Below are 14,970 nucleotides of genomic sequence, written 5' to 3' on the forward strand. Positions count from 1 at the left end.
TTCTGCTTCTTTCACTTATGGCCTTATGACCTTTCATGAATCCGGAGGGAGGGATAGGAGTGGAAGAGGTCAAGGGGGAGGGGAACGAGGGGGGTGGGAAATAAAAGAGAGAAATAGGAGATGAGCGTATGGAAGAGGGGAAAGGAGCAGAGTGACTGGGGTGCTGGGAGAAAAAGCAACATTAGTGAAGAAAAACCATGCCCATGGCATGTGTTGCTTCACCTAGTAAAAAAATACCAAATCAAGATGTTTGGGTGAAGATTTATTTCTAATCCCACTTGGAGTTTCAGTTTTCATCACAGCCTTCATTTTCCACTTGTTAAAAATTCTTCCCATTTTATTGAGATGTTTTGTTCTCATCACAACCCATGTACAACCTTATCATATTGCTTTTCATTCAGGTATGTCTTCTTGAGAGTAAATGGGAAGCCTTAGCTATCCATTCCACATACCAGTATCATTCCATATTCAACATTGCCAAGAAAGCTTTGTGCTGGAAGAAGTGTGAAACTAAAGCCAAATTTGTTCTCCAAAGTGGGTACAAAAGACCCCACGGCTAGTTCATTTGCTTTGAACTTGGGCAATGTACTAATTGGTTCACAGCTGGTGAAGGAATGTTTTGTTTGTGGCCCATCTTTTTGGAAACCGAGGCACGAAGCACTGTTAACTTCTGAACACATCTCCAGCATTTAAAGTCCACTGCGGAATCTACAAAATCAGGTGAGTCGGGGACTGGAGCGAGACTGGAGGGTGAACTCAAAGAGGAGAGGGGTTTTAAAGAGGTGGAAGGGGTGGAGTAGGTGGAGGCAGGCGTAATGTATCTGAGGGGCCTTTGCAACCAATGGTGGCATGGAATGATCGTTAATTCCAAGATCATTGAGGGATGGGATCACTTACCATGAATATAAAGTTAGTCTTCAATGGGCAGTGGTTGATAATAAGGACAATGGAGGTTGGAAGTCAACAGAGTAATTTTGATAGTCCTGAAGTAAGTTTGTTGGTGAAGAAGCAGGATCAATAGTCAGGGCTCAGGGTCATGATCAGTGGGGTGCAGTTGATAAGATGGATAGAAAGGTTGGTAGTCAATGAGATGTTTTAGTTTATTTTATTATTGTCACAGTGAAAAGCTTTTTGTTGCACATTATCCAGTCAGTGAAAAGACTATACATGATTATCCTTAAGCCGTCTACAATGCACAGATACAGGGTGAACCGTGTAAGGTTTGGTGCAAAATAAAGTCAGATTAAAGATAGTTTGAAAGTCTCCAATGGGTAGATGGGAGATCAGGTCTGCTCTTTAGCTGGATGAGGGAACAGTTCGGTTACCTGATAACAGCTGAGAAGAAACTGTCCCTGAACCTGGAGGTATGTGTTTTCAAACTTCTGCACCTCTTGCCTGATGAGAGAGGGGAGAAGAGGGCGTGACCGGGGTGAGACTGGTGCTTTGATTGCAATCCGTGATTGGGCTGCAATTGATGGTTAAAGGAGTAGGGTCGGGCTGAGAGATGGAGGGCTGAGAACCACAGCCAGTAATATCAATAATCTTTGTCACCTCACTCAGGCAACATTTACCTGTGAGGCCAGAGAGTGGATTGGATCATGCACACCAAGCAGGCCGTAAGGAACCACCTTCCTTGCAGTGTCTTCCTTGGTTTTCAGCTCACAATAGCCTGTCAGCATCATGGATTATCTCTTTAGAGTATCCAGCAAGTCATTTCATCATTTCATAAGTTCAAAAGGGGTTTGAAGGGGTTGGACATGTTAGAGGCAGGAAACATGTTCCCAATGTTGGGGGAGTCCAGAACCAGGGGCCACAGTTTAAGAATAAGGGGTAGGCCATTTAGAACAGAGATGAGGAAAAACTTTTTTAGTCAGAGAGTTGTGAATCTGTGGAATTCTCTGCCTCAGAGGGCAGTGGAGGCCAATTCTCTGAATATATTCAAGAGAGAGCTAGATACAGCTCTTAAGGATAGCGGAGTCAGGGGGTATGGGGAGAAGGCAGGAACGGGGTACTGATTGAGAATGATCAGCCATGATCACATTGAATGGCGGTGCTGGCTCGAAGGGCTGAATGGCCTACTCCTGCACCTATTGTCTATTGTCTATTGTCCGCCATTCAATCATGGCTGATCTATCTTTCCCTCTCAATCCCATTCTCCTGCCTTCCCCCGATAATCCTTGAAACTCTTACTAATCAAGAACCTATCAATTTCCACCTTAAAAATATCCATTGGCCTCCACAGCTTTTTGTGGCAATGCAATCCACAGATTCACAACCCTCTGACGAAATAAATTCCTCCTCATCTCCTTTCTAAAGGTACGTCCTTTTATTTTGAGGCTAAGGCCTATGGTCCGAGACTCTCCCACCAGTGGAAGCATCCTTTCCACATCCACTCTATCCAGGCCTTTCACTATTCGGCAACTCCCTATTTTAACCCTGACTTCTGTAAACGGATGACCGCTAAACCTCTAGCATGTCTGCACTGCTGTCAATGTCTGTACCACTCCTTACAAGAGGACCACCACACTAATGTGGAATCTTCATCACGGTTATCCAATAAATCTCTCCGTGAGCTGAGGCAGGTACAATAAAAAAAACATTTCAAACACATTAGGTTTGGAGGGATCTGGGCAAAATGCGGGCAAAATGGGGCATGTCGGTCAGCATGGACGAGTTGGGCCGAAGGGCTTGTTTCCCCGCTGAATGACTCTGTGACTATCTCACATGTAGCGGTGGCAGACAGGGAGTAAAAGGCATTCTTCCAGTCTGAGGGAAATTATCCCCATCTCAACAAAGTGCACAAAGCACATGGCAAACGTACAATATGTACAGGGTGGTCTGAGGATGGGCCCTCTCTATCCCCTCCCCTTCCCAGTTCTTCCACTAGTCTTCCTGTCTCCGACTACATTCTACCTTTGTCCCGCCCCCTCTTCTGACATCAGCCTGAAGAAGGGCCTCGAACCGAAACGTCACCCATTCCTTCTCTCCTGAGATGCTGCCTGACCTGCTGAGTTACTCCAGCATTTTGTGTCTACCTTCACCTGGAGATGCTGTCCGACCCGCTGAGTTACTCTGGCATTTTGTGTCTATCTCTAGTAGAGGGTGGCTGCAGTCTCCAGGTGAATGTGCCATGTGATAAGGCTATAAACCACTCCAGCCCCTTGCAAAACCACCTTTATAAAATCTAAACAGCTTTCGGAAACAGCGTAGTTCATCCGAAACAAGAAAGACACAAAGACTGAAGAAGGGTCTCGACCCAAAACGTCACCCATTCCTTCTTTCCTGAGATGTTGCCTGACCTGCTGAGTTACTCCAGCATTTTGTGAAATAAATACCTTCGATTTGTACCAGCATCTGCAGTTATTTTCTTACACAAAGTGCTGGAGTAACTAAGTGGGCCCCAGCCCGAAAAGTCACCTATCCATGTTCTCCAGAGATGCTGCCTGATCTGTTGTGTTACTCCAGCACTCTATGTCTTTATTTGTATAAACCAGCATCTGCGGTTCCTGGTATCTCATTTTTATAATTCCTCCAGAACTCTGTCATTTTTTTTGTATAAACCAGCATCTGCAGTTCTTATATCTCCTTTTTAAAGTTACTCCGGCACTCTGTCTCATTTTGTATAAACCAGCATCTGCAGTTCCTTATATCTAATTTTACAACTACTCCAGCACTCCGTGTCTTTTTTTGTGTGTGTAAACCAGCATCTACAGTTCTTGTATCTCCTTTTTACAGTTATTCTGGCACTCTGTGTCTTTTTGTTTGGTATAAACCAGCATCTGCAGAAAAGCCACCAGCATCCACAAAGACTCTTCACACCCCTGCAACAGTCTGTTCGAACTTCTACCATCGGGCAGACGATACAAGGCCTTCTACGCCCGCACCTCCAGACTCAAGAACAGCTTCATCCCCAGGGCCATAGCTGCTATGAACCGGTCCTGCTGAGCCAGATGGTCACATCACACAGTGAACCGGCACAGATCTACTTGCACTTTATTCTGTTTTAAAACTGTTCCAATTGGTTTCATTGGGTTGTTTAAATTAATACTGACTAGCTAATTAATTTATTGCATCGTATGGGAGGTGCATTCCCAATCTCGTTGTACCGCTGTACAATGACAATAAAGATATATTGTATTCTATGGTATTGTATCTTATTTTTAAAGTTCACCAGAGTTGGCAGAGGAGGGAGTTGTACAGAGTGAGATGAGAATGTCCCGGGGCAGTGATGAGATCGGGACCATTTACTGAAATCACATTGACTGTCGTGTAAGAAAATAACTGCAGATGCTGGTACAAATCGAAGGAATTTATTCACAAAATGCTGGAGTAACTCAGCAGGTCAGGCAGCATCTCGGGAGATAAGGAATAGGCAACGTTTCGGGTCGAGACTGTCCCTCGGTGTCTTCGCCCGTCGCTGAGAACAGGAACAGCGAGGCGCCCTGTGCCCACGGCCCCAGCCGAGATACCCTCTGCCCACAACAGCATCCAACCCGAGAGGTGGCCCGCAGCGAGTCGTCTTTGCTTCCTCTCCAGGCTAGAGGTTCGCCACGATCTGAAATATCAAGAGTTACATGCAGAAATGACATTCCTTTTTAAACCAGGCACACGTGGATGGACACCACATCCAAGCGGGTCTCAATAGACAATAGACAATAGACAATGGGTGCAGGAGTAGGCCATTCAGCCCTTCGAGCCAGCACCACCATTCAATGTGATCATGGCTGATCATTCTCAATCAGTACCCCGTTCCTGCCTTCTCCCCATACCCCCTGACTCCGCTATCCTTAAGAGCTCCATGCAGCTCTTGGAAATCTATTCCGTTTTGTTCCATCAATGTTGCAATAAAACCCAAATCAAGCACAACTGGCCATTTTTAGCTCCAGACGGAAAGGGCATTTTGGAGCAGCATTTGGCATTTGAAGACGTTTCACGCGTGCACGCTGCAGTTTGGGGATTTCTCCAAGCCCCCTTTGGTTTTTCTGGACCCGGCGCTTGGGTTCAATCGTTCATTTTGCGCCACTCCGCAGATATTATCCTGAACTCGCACGCCGCAGAACGAAACCCCCTTGATCCGTCGGCAGGTCTTGGTCCGTGGATAGACACAAAATGCTGGAGGATCTCAGCGGGGAAGGCAGCGTCTCTGGAGAGAAGGAACGGGTCTCGACCCGAAACGTCCCCCATTCCTTCTCACTTGTCCCGCTGAGTTACTCCAGCATTTTGTGTCTATCCTCGGTGTAAACCAGCATCTGCAGTTCCTTCCGACACACGTCTTGTTCCGTGGTGACTCCGCCTCGCCAGTAACCTTTTAAGATATTTTTTTCAATTGCATCATGTCCCATTTCACGATGGTTCTGCGGTGTCCAGTTTAGCCCAAGGGACAAGACTGTTTTATTGTCATATGTCCTAGATAGGACAATGGTATCCTTACTTGCAAATTAAAGGCAATTGAACCCTTGGTGGCTATTCATGAAATCCAGGTACGCCTGTTAAGTTCAAGAATCAAGAGCGTTTGATTCTGAAATGTAGTCAATGGAATAAATTTGTAGTCAATGTAGTCGATGGAATAAATTTCTGCTTGTGTCACTCAAAACCCCAATGGTGTGTACACTGAATTATCACGGAATTAAAATTAGATACCTAATTTTAGGTATATAACCAACAATCACCCCACCCCCTATCCCCCATCACTTGCCCAGAGTAGGTAAATCAAAATCCAGATGACATAGTTTTAAGGTGAGCCGGAAAGATTTAATAGGAGAGGGAGGAGTCAGCGCTGCCGTCGCAGCTGCGGCTTGCCTGCAGTCCATCTGTCCTTTGTGTTGTTTATTGTTTTTGTATGAATTGTAGTTTTAATATGGTGTAGTGTTTGTATGTTATGTGGGAGGGAGGGAGGGGGAGGGAACGGGAACTGTAAAAAATTATCTCTCCCGAACGGAGACGCGACCTTTGTTTCTGTGTCGTGTCTCCGTTCCCGTTGCGGCCTACCACCGGCCATGCACCTGGGACCACCTGGGGCTCTGGTTCACAGAGCCCGCGGCCCGGACTCACCACCTGCGGCGCTGGCTGCCTGCGGATGCTGCGGGAGCGGCTGCGACTCGTCTCCGGAGGCTCCGGCGCGGGCCACGTGGACGTCAGAACCCCGAGGGCCCCGAATGGGGGCCGACATCGGGAGCTCCGGCAACGGCAGAGGCAGCGTGTTCGCCCGTCCCGAATCGCGGGGCTTGGGTCGGCCCGGCGCGGACCTTTCACCGTCCGGCGCGGCCTGAAATAGGCCGCGGACCTTTCACCGTCCGGCGCGGTGCTCCAATGTCGGGAGCCCCGACCGCCCCGACGTGGCAAGTTCAACAGCCTAACCGCGGGAGAAGACGGCAGGGAAGAGAAAAGACATTCTGGCCTTCCATCACAGTGAGAAGGGACTGGAGGAGACTCACTGTGATGGATGTTTCTTTTGTTTGGTGTTAGTGGATGATTGTATGTGTTATTGCATTTTTATTGATTATTCTTATTGGTCTTAGTGTTTCAACTGCGGGTAATGTTTCATTTCACTACACATTTATGTGTATGTGACAAATAAACGACTATTGACTATTGAGGGGTAACTTTCTTACACAAAGGGTGGTGAGTATATGGAATGAGCTGCTGGAGGAGGTAGTTGAGGCAAGTACAATGTTGAAGAAGGGTCTCGACCCAAAACGTTACCCATTCCTTCTCTCCAGAGATGCTGCCTGTCCCGCTGAGTTACTCCAGCCTTTTGTGTCTATCTGAAGAAAAATTTAGACTGGTACATGGATAGGATAAGTTTAGAGGGATATAGGCCAAATGCAGGCAGGTGCGTCTAGTGTAGATGGGACATGTTGGTCGATGTGGGCAAGTTGGTCCGAAGGGCCTGTTTCCACACTGTATCACTCTATGACTATCTGCCAATCACACCCTCTTCACCTGTGGTCACCTCTCATTTGCCAGGCCTTGTCCTGCTCCCACCTATCTTCTGGTTTTCTGCCTCCCCCCTACTACAATCGGTCTGAAGATTGGGCCCGACCCGAAACGTCACCTACTCATGTACTCCAGAGATGCTGCCACTCAGGACCCACTGAGTTACTTCAGCACTTTGCGTCTTTCTTTGTAAACCAGTATCTGCAGTCCTCTGTGTGTTTACAATGAAATTCTTACTGTGGCTTTACAGGCTATCTATATTAACCTCACTGTAGGCTGCCTGGACAAAGCTCGATCCTCCTGTGACACCAGCACAAGGTTAACCCTTGTCTTCCTTGTCTTCATGGCACCTTTGGCCCTTCCTTCAGGCACAATTGATTCCGTTTTTAACCTGTGTGTGGAGATGGGAGATAATGGTAAATCTGGCCGCTATTCACCAATGAACTATTTTAACTGGTGAAGGGTCATTGATCTGAAGTGTACACTCTATGCGTTCTGAACTGCTGAATATTTCCAGTACTACTCTGTTTTTATCTTGGGCATCCAGCATCTGCAGCTCTTTGCTCTCCAGACCTCTGAAAACCTTCCCTCCCCCTCCCCTTTCTCTCCCACATCCCCTCTTTCCATCTCCCCACCCCTCCCCTGTACCCCACCTAGATTCACACCTATTTCTTTCCTCCCCTGTAACCACATGGGTGCTCCAGTTTCCTCCCACATGTTAAAGACATGTAGGTTTGTAGGTTTTAATTGGCTTCTGTAAATTGTCCCGAGAGTGTCGGTAGAACCACTGTACAGGTGATTATTCACAAAATGCTGGAGTAACTCAGCAGGTCAGGCAGCATCTCAGGAGAGAAGGAATGGGTGACGTTTCGGGTCGAGACCCTTCTTCAGACTGATGCATCTCAGGAGAGAAAGAATGGGTGACGTTTCGGGTCGAGACCCTTCTTCAGACTGTACAGGTGATCATTGGTTGGCACGGACTTGGTGGGTCGAAGGGCCTGTTTCAACACTGTCACTAAATTAAACTAAACCAAACTAAACTAAAATAAACAAAACAATTACAAAGCCAAGATTTACTGCACGCAACAAAAGCTTTTCACTGTACCTTGTTGGTACACGTGACCATAAACTAAACTGAACTAAAACGAACTGAACTGAACTGAACTGAACATTCCCTCAGTGAGTTAGCATTTCAAGGACACTACACGGAGAACAATGACCACCACCGTTTCAACTCAACTATCCCAACTTCAAGACAAATAACCCTCAACACCTCTCTCAACTCAAGAGATTTGTCTGCTTTGAAACATCAGACTGTGTGGATGCCAGAAGCAAAGTCAGTTCGATCATTGCTCTTGAGTGACTAAAGTGTAATGGATCCAGTAATTGGTGCAGTTAAATGGAGAGAAAGCTGAATTGTCTTCTATTTTCGTCCATCGCACAGACTGCTTCGAAGTAAACGAGAATCTAAGTTCTTTATTTCAGATTATACATTTACAATTTTAAAATACTAACTATGGAGTCACCTTATGGATACATTCCACGACTGCTAGTTTCCACAGTCAACTAAAATACTACGTAGTCAAGGTGATCATTGAAACAATGAACATTTTAGAAAAGCTGCCACTTCAGTTATTACTAATTAGATATCACAAAGTTTTAGTCCAAGTTCCTATTAATTGAATTCACATGATAGTAGAGATACGTTAAGTTTAGAGATGCATCTCGAAACATCTCTAAGTTTAGAGATGCAACTGTTCTCTACAAAAAAAACAGTTTAGAGAAGTTTCGACCCCTCTACCCACCAACCCTTTCCCAGTAATTCTATGTGATCCCACTTTCTCATCTTCTCCCTGCACAATAGGGGCAAATTACAGAGGTCGATTAACCTACAAGCCCACAAATATTTGGAATGTGAGAAGAAACCGAGGCACCCGGAGGAATCCCATACAGTCACAGGGAGAACATGCAAACTCCACACGGACAGCACCTGAGATCAGGATCAACCCTGGGTCTGTGGCATTATGAGGCAGCAACTCTACCAGCTGCGCCACTGTGCCACCACTTGGTGTTAACCAGTGGCAGGTTAATGTAACATTAATGGGCTAATTCTTCATAATTAACTGACTCCATTTTTCAGAGTATTCTTCCTTCATATTGATGCATATTCTTGATTTTTATCAATACACAGACAATCGTATCCAATAATGCAGATCCTTTTACACCCTCAAGGTGCAATTCAAAGCATTATGCAGTCAATGAAGGAAATGTTGGCATTGCCATCATTACAACATAACAAAACAAATGATCAGCTTGTGCATTTAAGTGCGTGATCATAAAATCTGGTTAGAGTTATAGGGTCATGCAGCATGGAAACTGGCCCTTTGGCCCGACTTGCCCACACCGATCAACAAGTAGTCCCACCTGCCTGCATGTGGCCCATATCCCTCTAAACCTGTCCTATCCATGTACCTGTCCAAAAGCTTTTTAAACGTTGCGAAAGTTCCTGCTGTCAATTTATGCTGATCAATTTATTTTAAATTTGGTAGAGGGATGCACGTTAGTTGGAATACCAGAGAAAGGCGGCACGGTAGCACAGTGGTAGAGTTGCTGCTTTACAGCGAATGCAGCGCCGGAGACTCAGGTTCGATCCTGACTACGGGTGCTACACTGTAAGGAGTTTGTACGTTCTCCCCGTGACCTGCGTGGGTTTTCTCCGAGATCCTCGGTTTCCTCCCACACTCCAAAGACGTACAGGTATGTAGGTTAATTGGCTGGGTAAATGTAAAAAATTGTCCCTAGTGGGTGTAGGATAGTGTTAATTTGCGGGGATCGCTGTGCGGCACGGACTTGGAGGGCCGAAAAGGCCTGTTTCCGGCTGTATATATATGATATGATATGAAACTCCCCTTGTCTTCATCAAATAGTGCCATCAGCATTATTACCCCACCATTCCCAACCCGCTAGGCAGATGGAGTGTCATTTTAAATCTCATTTAATCAGCACCACCTTTAACAGTCTGAGGGGTTTTACTGCAGTTGGGATGAAGCAAAGTAACTGCGGAGTCAGAAAGTGCCAGTGCTATCGTTCAGGTGGCTTCAGAATATATTCCACCCTCTCTGCTCCTTCCATGTTTGTGAGTGAACACTGGTAATGGATATTGAGTGGAAGCCACTCTTCCCCTCATTGGAAGCCACCTAGTTACAGGCCCTTTTAGCAGGAATGCCCAATATCAAACTGATTCCCCCTTCCTCAGATTGACACAAAATGTTGGAGTATCTCAGCGGGACAGGCAGCATCTCTGGAGAGAAGGGATGGGTGACATTTCAGGTCGAGACTCGGGTCACCCATTCCTTTCCTCCAGAGATGCTGCCTGACCCGCTGAGTTACTCCAGCATTCTGTGTCTATCTTCGGTGTAAACCTGCATCTGAGGATCCTTCCTATGCATGATTCCCCCATCCTGTCTTTAGGAGAACAGAGATCACAAAAATGTAATTTACGATTTACAGTACTATCGTATTACTGGATGCGCACTGTCCCATTTAAGGATGGGGTCTTCCTTTCCTTTGTAAAATACTTGAAAAAGCGCTGCAGGGTAAAAGGACCCAGGACTGAAGTAAGCGGAATAGTCCCATTAAAAAATTGATTGTTGTTGACTGAGATTTAAACTCCCAGAAGCCTGCTGCTTCTTTCTGGCTTCTCTGCAAAGCTTCCACATGGATTTTTAACATCCTCTCCCATCCATTGATGTCGAGGAGCTAGCAGACCTCCGAGGAAGCATCCTCTCATGGAATGGAGCCATGTAGTAGGCTGGGAACAATTAACTGCAATATTCTGTGGGGATGAGGGAGGGGGGTGGATTCTTATTCTTTGACTGCCTCAGCCTTGCCAATGGCTATGTCGAAACACGACTCGAGAAGAAAGGAAAGGCAAGCGCTCCTTTTTACTTTCCGCCCCCTTTGCTTTCATTTCTTCTAATGCAACATCAAATGAATGTGGCACCAAATGCATGGAAATGAGCAGCAGGCTTTGCAGTGTATAATAGGCTGAGAGTACAAGGAGAAATTAATGGAGGACATCTCTCAGACATGCTGATCTTATTTGCACCCAAGCCATCACACTAACGGTGTACAAGGGCTTTGTTGAAAGATGCAGCCGGCTACAGATTTAAGCGATTTCTCTTTTATTTTTGGGGAGATTACATGTATGCGTAGGAACAAAAAGAAAAGTTTGCAGCAGATGGATGGGTTAAATAGTGATGTGGTTAACTGCGAAGGAAATTCAAAACTTTGTTCACAGGATACTTGCAGGGAGCCAGCTGTTCTACAACCAGTCCTACTCCAACCTAACAATTAGGAGTCCCAAACATTTGCATTGTCCGATTGAAAAAAAAAGGCGGCGTAAGCTCGTAATAAGAATAATGTGCCTTTTACCAACACAGAATATTGACTTGCCTTTCAAATCTGTGGACTGCAATTAGAATATAAAAGCACAAAATACATTTCTTTTTATAAATAACTCCTTGGATTAGGACGCTGTGAAAAAGTGCTGCAACAGTATCCGCTGGTACTCTAACCCAAGGTGAGTCTGTGAGCTCTCTTTACCTTTCTAAATCCCTTAATTTAACCAAGTTTTTTAAAATTTACATCTGTTCTTAAATCACTTACGGATTAATTAATACATCAATTAATCATGATGCGTATAGACTCTTGGTTAAAGGTTTTGAAGTTTTCGTTTCCCGGGTTTGCTAACTCCATTAGTGCCAATACATTTTTGCCTAGTTGCCAATTCTTGGTGTGGGTTAAGTAGCGGGCTGATGGTTCAACTGTGGAGAGCCAATGCGGACGATCATGGTTGTCCTCATGTAATGGTCACTCTTCAAGTAAGCGTCGGGCAGAATCGGGATATCATCTACGAACTACACTTCACATTTATTAGGTCTTAATTTAAAGAGATACATATATATATATGAAAATGGACAGGCATGTGTTTCAGTCATTAAAATCAATTATCTGCCCTTACTTCCAATAACTGGTGTAGTTAATTAGATATGATAAATATGATCGAGGGATAAAAGAATTGCGTACTAAAATCCTTTAACTGGAAAGTGTGCAACTTATCCTCAGTGGGACTTGGGGGGGAAAAAAGTTATATATTTCATGCTGGGTGGAGAAATTTATTTCCGATATTTATGGCAGGAAAATAAAATGGAATCTCAATATTTCAGCTATCTGTTTACCTTTCGGTGGGTGCACGAGGAAAATGAAAGTTTCAGGGAAATTTCGATGACAGATTAAAACAGCGCCTTAAAGTAACACAGGCTCTGTTGTACAAAATCATAACACTCTATTTGCATAATAAGCAAAAAAGAGGCTATGAGTCAGTTTTAGCAAACTCCAGCCTCTGCTATTTCCTGATTAAGCTAGGGGGAGGGCAGGTGGGAAGGGAAGGGCCTTGTACAATAAGAACAGAAGGCGACATCACACGAGACACATGATCAGGGACCAACCAATTAGGTTGAATAATCAAAGAGGAACAGTTAAATTTGTAATTTAGGTCGTGTGAAACTCTTTGGGCCTCATAAACAACCACAGAACCACAAGTTGGGTGCAGACCAGTCACACAACAGTGGGTCCGGGACGTTGGTCAGCACACAGCGACGCATTCTGATTTAAACCACAGAGTACCAAGCATTTCATACAGTGGTAAGCATCATCTAACCACAACCAATCCACTATTTTTACATTTCAGACCTCAAAAAGTACCTTATCGTGCTGTTTGCAGCGCTGCAGAAGTGCTGTGATAAGGTAAAAGGAAATTGCCAGAGATGAACGGTAGAGTGGAGAGCACGACTCTTAAAACCTTTTTGGTTTTGCTTTGAAAAGGTGGGAGATCTGCGCGACCCATTGGTACAGCTTCACCAGGCACGATGGCTTCGAACAGCATATTTGAGTCATTTCCTTCGTATCAACAGTGCTTCATGAGAGGTAAGCCACCCGTGCTTTAAAAATGATTCAGTTCGCAGTGACAATTGAGAAAGTCCTCCAGAAGCATAATGCAAGAAAGGTGCTGTAATTTTGTGGCTGCACGATGACAAGTTACTTGTGTCACAGCTGATGTGTGCAATTTTTTTTCTAATAATAAGTGCTCATTCGTGGGTCCCAATTTTCTCCCGTTTATAAATGCATTGCTGAAGTAATAAAATTGTCTGCCTTGCACTACACGATGTGAAGGCTTGTCGAATGGGTTGTGAGAGGAGAATTTGCACTCTTTCAGGCTGACTAAAGAAAGACTAGTCTTTGGTTAAGTAGTTTCGAAAACAACTGAATTAGCCACTCGTGGCGGTACGGAAACAGAAGGACAAGATATACGTTCAGAAGCTTATGTCACTTTGAGTCATGAACATGAACAGTTGGCTGTTTTTTTTCCACCCAAAAAAAAAATTATTATTTAGCAGCGCAGAGTGAATGAACTGTCCCCTGAAGTGAGTATACATGCTTCTCTTTCTAAACTGTTACTAAACCCTTTTTAACTTCTCACTGCTTTCCGTAGAGTTTGTGTGGAAAGGGTGAAATTTTGTACCATCGAGTCATGGTGGTGCGATGATTTGTGCATTCCTGCAGCATCATTCAGCTCAGTCGAATGGCTACAGTCCCTGTTCAAACTTACTAGAAACTCGTTGGGTTCCCTGAACAACTGCTTCCTCAGTGCTGTTAACAGCCAGAGGAAACAATATTCTTCAAATAACGAGAGGGACCTTCCTGGATTCAGGTTGACATTTTTATTCTTGTTTTTGTTTCCGACTCTATCGACAGGAAAAGCTATAGAGGAAATTTTTGCAAGTTTGATAAGGTGATAAAGACCAATGTATAAATAATGCTGCTTTGCCCCTGCAGAATGCAGGCAGCTGAGGCATAGTTTACTCAACTGCTCGGAAGTTGTGGGCATTAGTTAAGGCACCTTTCTTAACCCTGCACACTGGGGTTAAGCAAAAAAACAACAACAAAAAAGGAAAAAGCGTGAAGCGGGCTAGTTTACCATTGATCGGCCTTCCAAATCGATGGACAAATCAAGAAAAATAAATAATTACCGTTAGCAAGTTGCGTTGGCATTCAGAGGCGGAGTCATTTTGTGAATGCGTTTAGCGTGGAGAAGGAAACTAGCATATTTAATCCACTGGTATTTGTGATAACAGTGTCGTTTTGGTTTGGCTTCCCCATTTCCCTCTCGCTCGTGCACAAGGCTCTGGTTAGCTTCGAGATGTGAGGCAGAAAGAGAAAATAAAAAAACCTCACAGACTCATGCTAGTTAGATAAATAATCACGTCAGCAGGCAGTTTGTCTCTGTTGCAGCTCTCACCCGGTTCTCGCTCGGACCCACCGTTCGCGACACCTCGGGTGCCTCTCTCTCATCCCTTTCTATTTTCCTTTGTTGCAAAAACACTGCTGAAATTTATTGCCCCAAGTTGTCGGCGGCGGGGGGAAATAACAAGTCCTTCTCGTCCCGTATATTTCACTTTATCAGGCCACGCAGAAGGAAATCCATAATTCTTGCAGCACGATACCGCGTTAGAAAATGAGAAAGGAGAGGAGAAAAAAAAGCCAATTGTTCTATTCTGAGAAAAGACTGGAAGAAAGCTGACGCGTGTATTGAGTGTGGTACACCACAAGAGATATGGGACTTTTCTATCACGCCGCACCAGGCTACCACTTATGCTCTCTGACAAGGAAACTGATGAAGTTACACCTTCCGATGAATCATTGCGCCCCATGAGGATGGATGTTTTCAATTTACGGCGGGTTTAAACATTAATCCTCTTCAGTAAATACCTAATTGTTCAGATAATATTTCCACTCAAAGCTACACCATGTTCCAGCAAAACATTCCCAACGCCCAGTAAACTTTTTAGTTTGTGAACTTCAAGCTCCCCAATAAATCTTTGAATTTCTAGTGTTACTTTCAGAACGTCTGGAGCTCTTTCCAGTCAGTGAAGTTTTTCAAAAGGGCTTCAAATGTTGTGTAAAACAGAAGCC

General features: G+C 44.8%; 1 protein-coding gene across 1 annotated transcript in view; it reads left to right on the plus strand.

Annotated features, from left to right (window-relative positions):
• The first annotated feature begins 12,537 nt into the window (after window positions 1–12,537).
• The window catches only part of runx1 (RUNX family transcription factor 1), a 182,643-nt gene continuing 180,210 nt past the window's right edge, over window positions 12,538–14,970 (plus strand). Inside the window, exons 1-2 of the mRNA XM_078408774.1 lie at window positions 12,538–12,642; window positions 12,823–12,924. Of these exons, the coding sequence (XP_078264900.1) occupies window positions 12,867–12,924 (58 nt within the window). The 5' untranslated portion in view covers window positions 12,538–12,642; window positions 12,823–12,866. The remainder of the gene's footprint in view (window positions 12,643–12,822; window positions 12,925–14,970) is intronic.

The sequence above is a fragment of the Rhinoraja longicauda genome, chromosome 12, assembly GCF_053455715.1.
Source record: "Rhinoraja longicauda isolate Sanriku21f chromosome 12, sRhiLon1.1, whole genome shotgun sequence".
Classification (NCBI taxonomy): domain Eukaryota; kingdom Metazoa; phylum Chordata; class Chondrichthyes; order Rajiformes; family Arhynchobatidae; genus Rhinoraja; species Rhinoraja longicauda.